This window comes from Trachurus japonicus, chromosome 21 (genome assembly GCF_045865225.1).
Source record: "Trachurus japonicus isolate A0001 chromosome 21, Traja_1.0".
Taxonomy (NCBI): Eukaryota; Metazoa; Chordata; class Actinopteri; order Carangiformes; family Carangidae; genus Trachurus; species Trachurus japonicus.
Window position 1 is genome coordinate 28,681,641 of NC_140927.1, and position 6,000 is coordinate 28,687,640.

A 6,000-nucleotide genomic window follows, 5' to 3' on the forward strand; every position below is an offset into this window, starting at 1 on the left:
AGGGGAGTACCTGTCCAGGCTGTTGGAGAAATCGACCTTTGAAACAGCGGAAGGGTGTTGGCTGATTCGGACAGATAAAAGGCCAGTCGGCAGGGGTGTGGGTGGAGTGTGATCAGGACTGGGCACGAGAACGACGTTGGACAGACCAAACGCCTGCAAGGACCCCAAGAATTGGCAGCAAGAGAAGAATCCAACTGAAAAATACTTGCTACCAGTGATTGGGTCTTGGGGGATCCCCACACTTCCTGCCAATGGGGTTGGCTGAGCCTGGTGAAGATCATCTTTCTGAGCCTGGGGCTGGATCTACCCCTTTGAGGTTTTCTCAGCCTGGTGAAGATCAAGTTGCTAAGTGTTACAGTTGAGGCTCATGTCACTATGCCTACAATTGATCATGTGTCCTGGCAACTTGGCAAAGGGGATGTCCCTTTGGCCGAATGGTTAGCGCGCATGACTATTACCCGGGAGTCTGGGGTTCGAAGCCCGCCCGGGCCCTCTTCACCTTGCCACACTGGCTTAGACCCGAATAAATTCCATCACAATCGTCCTATCTCAAACCTCCCATTCATCTCAAAAGTTATTGAACATACAGTAGCCTGCCAACTTCAAGACCATCTATCAAACAATAACCTCTGTGAGCCTTTCCAGTCTGGTTTCCATCGCAATCACAGCACAGAAACAGCTCTCACTCAAATTACAAATGACCTTCTTTTAGCAGCGGATTCTGGCCTACTCAACATCCTCATACTCTTCGATCTCAGTGCCACCTTCGACACAATATCTCACACCCAGGGTTCAAAATTAGCGGTTGCCAGTCGCCAGTGGCGACTAACTTTGATGCTTTGGCGAGTAAAGGAAGCCGGCTGACTGGCCACTCTGGCGAGTGAAAAAAAAAAACTACTTCGTTGTTGTTACTGTTCCTCCCGACCCGGCTGTGACGCTTGGGTTGTGAGCCGGTGTCGTGCAGATCTTAAAGCTCACAACATGCCGTATAGCAATGATTTGTGACCGATTACAACCTCGCGGCGCACGTGTGTATTCCTCTCTCTTCAGTCTGGTGTTTGGCTGCACTTTCAATAAGAAAAGTTCCATATGAGCGTGATCAGCAGAGATAGAGCACAATGGATGTGGCATTGATCAGATATCGCAGCGCACATGTTTATTTAACGGCAAAAAAAAAACATTGCTCCAATTTTTAAAAAAATTTTTTTGCCGTTAAATAAACATGTGCGCTGCGATATCTGATCAATGCCACATCCATTGTGCTCTGTCTCTGCTGGTCGCGCTCATATGGAACTTTTCTTATTGAAAGTGCAGCCAAACACCAGACTGAAGAGAGAGGAGCAGCAGCTCCTCTGACAGCTCCTCTGTGGAGCTGCAGGAGAGCTGCAACGTCTTTTTTTTTTTTTTTTTTTAATTGCAGCGCCGTTATTACAGGTGATGCACATCTATGTCCGTGTAGGCTACATTTATTGTCTGATCTTCCTTCATGGTGCACAGTGTCAGTCCTCCTGTGAAACTTTTAGCTACTAAATAATATGACTGAAGGCAGTGGAAGTCTGCACATGTCGACACGCCCCCATGAGTTGACGACATAAGGAGCTAATAAATAAATATATATAAATAACTGATAGTATTATTCGGTCAAGTTCTTGTTATAGGTTAATGGTTAAACGGTTAACCATGTGCATCCCTAAAATAAACCTTTTAGGGAAAAAAGGCAAACTTTGACTCCTTTATTCCACACAAAAATATGCTAATAGCTATGATATGTGTTAAAAATGCTTATGAGTGTATTATAACAGTTCAACACAATGAAAAATATACATAACAGCTATACATAATTTTTGGCCAGTAAAAAATCTTTCTGGCCAGTAGATTTTTAAAGCTCACTAGCCAGTTGGCCAGTGAGCAAAAAAGTTAAGTTTGAACCCTGCTCACACCATCCTCTTAGATCGTTTGGCCAGCACTGGGGTCTCTGGTATGGCCTGTCTGACCGTTCACAGTTTATCCAAGGAGAAAATACCAGATCATCACCCTCACCACTCCCTCACGGTGTTCCACAAGGTTCTGTCCTCTGTCCCCTACCCTTTATCATCTATATCCTCCCTCTTGGCAATATCTTCCGCCATTTTGGTGTCTACTTTCACTGTTATGCTGACGACACCCAAATCTATATCACCACCAAACCGGACACTACATCACCACCTACTGCCCTTATGGACTGCCTGCAAACCATCCCAAACTGGATGTCAAACAACAAGCTCAAACTCAATGGCAATAAAAGTGAAATTCTTCTTCTCGTATCCAAATCATCACCTGTACGAAGTCTTCATCATATTACACCAGTCCTCATGCAACTCCACTGGCTCCCTGTCCATCAACGTATACATTACAAGCTCTTTCTGCTAACATTCAAAGCTCTCCATAACCAGGCCCCCCCATATCTCTCTAATATGCTACACCCTTATATCCCACCCTGTTCACTCTGTTCCTCTTCTGCCGCCCTGCTTTCCACCCCTTCATTTTCACTCACCTCACTGGGTGCTCAGACTTTTAGCTGTTCTGCACCTAGACTCTGGAACTCATTCCCACTACACATACGCACTCTGGACTCCATCGTCACTTTCAAATCCCACCTCAAAACACACCCAATTGTCCTACTGCCTATAATACTCTGTCCCCCAACCATTTTATCCACCTTATGTATGTATCTAGCCACATTGTATTTCCTTTTATATTATGTGCTATTGTATTTCATATCTGTTTTGCTCTTTGTTTTCTGTTTCAAACACTGATCCGCTTTATGCAATGTCACGCACAAGCATCACTGAACCTCAAAGTGCACAAACAAGCAAACACACAAAGCAACAGGTGGACGTTGTTGTTCAGTGTTTTCTGTACACCAAGATTGTTTGGGCTCTGTGGGCTGACTGTCTGCTCCTAATCCTCAGCTCAAAGAGTTTCTGTCTGACCTTCAGTTGTCTCCTTTCCTGAGGCCTTGCCCAATTTTTTTCCTGCAGAGATGATGAACCTACAGCAACAACAAGCCGACATCTCTTAGAGTCACAGGCAGCTTTACATTACACTTAAATGATAACATCTAGAGGTCATTAGGGTTGTATAAAAAAACAGTATCACAATACTGTAGTTCATCCTGTGAATAGATGATTTTATAATATGTGAGCAGAGACGCCTGATGGACTTGGCACATTCTGAATTACAAACCTGACTGGCTTAGGTTCATGCCAGGTTGTAATTGTAAATGTAGAGCGTCTCAGCTCTGTTGACAAGAAGATGCTGACCTTGAAAAACATAATTTGATTTAACAAATCCTCTCTCTAACATTCAATAGATTTTGCAAAATAGGAACATTATATTTTCTGGAGCTGATTGTAGAAAATGTTTCGGATTTTGTGCAGTGGCACTCAGACACAAGGCTGCACATGTTAAGTATATCCCAATTGCTTTTAAATATCCCTGCGTGCTTGGCCACTTACTATGTGCTTGCACACTATAGGCAAATGTATGACCTGGAAAAACGTCACCAAAGCGCGTACATAACCAAGTGCACCAGCCAAGTGTGGGAAAGGCCCTTACATTCTCTGAATGCTTAAGTGTGACAACAGAAAATATCCATCATAGACAAATGCAGAGAAAAACAGGCCCCAAGAATGAAAAATGACAGAAACTCATATGGGGAAACTTGTGTCAAGTGTTTTTGTTTACATACTTTACATTCACACTTTCTGGATTTCACTATTCTCTCACTGAACAACATAAACATATTCATTACTTTTTCCACAGAGCAGGTGTCATCTCAATCTATCCACAGCCTCACTACAGTACGTTGGCCTCACAGGAGCCAGGCTGCAGAATCTGGAGGGTCACAACCAGTCTGATAACTTTTCTAAACCAGGGGTAGAACAAGGCGTAGATTATAGGGTTTAGACAGGAGTTAAAATAGAAGATATACAATACAAAAGATGAAGATGAATTATTGAGTAAGTTTTCTCCTGCAAGAGTAACACCATAATATGGACAGAAACACAATAGAAACACAACTACAAGAACACCAAGAGTCCTGGCTGCTTTCAGCTCAGATTTCTTTGTGGTTAGAGTCACTGAGCTCTGCAGTGTGACAGCTGTGATGTGAGAGCGCATGGCACGAGCCTGAGACACAGCCACCACAAACACCCTCATGTACAGAACTACGATGATGGTGATGGGGAGAATAAAGGTCAGAACAAGGTCAACAGTTCCTGCTGTAATGTCAATGACAATCACACATTCTCCATAACATGAAGTGTGTCTGTTTGGTTGAGTCAGGTCGTCCTTTAAGATAAGAGTGTTGTAGAAAACAGAGCAGAGCCAACACAGACAAACACAGAGTTTAACTCTTCTCTCAGTGACTCTGCTGGTGTAATGCAGAGGGTCACAAATAGCTACATAACGGTCAACTGATATCAGCACCATGACTCCTATTGATGTGGAGGTAACAACGAAGCCAACAAAGTCATACAGAGAACACATCAGATCACCAAGAAACCAGCAGGATGATTTTCGTAGGATTTCTCCTGGCATCAACAACAGGCCGACGAGAAAGTCTGAGACAGCCAGAGAGAGGAGGAGGATGTTAGTGGGTGTGTGGAGCTGCCTGGAGAAGAAGAGAGAAATATCTGTCATCAAACAATGCCTCGTGACAAAACAACATAAGCTATTTCAATATGTTGTCTGATCAATACCAATATTAATTTCGGAAAGATAAAATGTAAGCAACTTAAAAACAATTTAATTCCAGCAGTAACATAGAATATAAATATTTTGCCAAGGATCAATGAGATAGATAATTCTCCTGTTCAGATTACAGAAGCTGTTTTCAAAGTTAAAACATTGTAGGTATAGGTGAGAAGTTTTTCTACCTGAAATGGGAGATTGAGATGATGACCAGCAGGTTGAGAACTACAGTGAGTACAGAGATGGAGGAAAGTGCAATGTGAAGGATCACAGCTTCAGGCCAAGGAGATGCAGGCTTCCTGCAGGAGGTGTTGAGGAGATGTGGAAAGCAGAGCTCTGCTCCATCCTCAGCCTCCATCCTCAGAGAGCTGCAGCTCTGACAACTCTCAACAAATTTGGTCATATAATGCTGGACTCTGTCACTTGGACCAATGTCCCTTGGACAGAAGAAGGAAGAGCGTGCACACTCAAAAGAAGAAAAAAGGCTAACAAACAATCAAATCCAAGATTGACCTTATTTTAGAAAAGAGTGAGTATATTTAGTAATTTCCTGGATTAAATTCTCAGGGGTGGTGTTGTTAAGCCCTTTTTTGGTAACAATATTAGTTCTATATCTTTTCACCTCCTCCTTGCCACATTCACAACAGCTTGAAACTTGTGTTAAAAAATAATTTGTTAAGGAGTGAAGCGAGATTCCTATTGAAAATAGACGATGCGAACCTGCCAAACTACTATGTTAACTCATTGAGTGCTGCGCTCCTTTCCAAAGGTTTAGTCAAGTGTACCTGCAATTTAGACCATTTTTGACGATTTTTGTAGAGCCACAGTGTATTCTATATTATTGCCACTAACACATGCTGTGGCTCATTTTAAAGGTGAAACTTTATCCTTCAAATGGCCACAAACCGTTTGTTTCTACGTGCCTCCGTTCCTGAGAAAAGTCAAGCTAAAGCTGGCTGGGTTTCACCAAAATCCCTGCTTTTTTTCTAGAAAAGGAGATGGAGCGTCTTTTATGAAAGGTGCTCTGTTTGTGTCTGTCGCTCTTCTGACACTCGCATTTCTGGATCAAAGGGCTCGTGTAAGATAAATATATACAACAGTTGTTGTTCTATTCACAAATCAACCATCGGGGGCGGGGGGGGGGGCGCCACTAAACAACAATAACACATACGCACCGTGCCGTGTCACAGCCTCTCGCCGCGGAATGTGATGGTCTCTCGGCCACAGCAGGTCGGGAACACCGGTCCCACCGGTGGTCGCGGTCCG

At 43.4% G+C, this 6,000-nt stretch overlaps 1 protein-coding gene across 3 annotated transcripts; it reads right to left on the reverse strand.

Annotated features, from left to right (window-relative positions):
- Positions 1 to 3,837: 3,837 nt before the first annotated feature.
- Positions 3,838 to 5,095, reverse strand: LOC146965460 (trace amine-associated receptor 13c-like). Of its 3 annotated transcripts, none has more exons than XM_085764485.1 (2): positions 4,920 to 5,095; positions 3,838 to 4,654 (listed from the first exon to the last, which is right to left on the reverse strand). In XM_085764485.1, the coding sequence occupies exons 1-2, from the start codon at positions 5,090 to 5,092 to the stop codon at positions 3,838 to 3,840; spliced, it is 990 nt and encodes a 329-aa protein (XP_085620611.1). In that variant the 5' UTR covers positions 5,093 to 5,095. The 3 variants fall into 3 exon arrangements, with proteins under 3 accessions (XP_085620611.1, XP_085620610.1, XP_085620609.1); XM_085764484.1 differs by having other exon boundaries at positions 5,016 to 5,092; XM_085764483.1 differs by having other exon boundaries at positions 3,838 to 4,693; positions 4,920 to 5,092.
- Between the last annotated feature and the right edge of the window lie 905 nt (positions 5,096 to 6,000).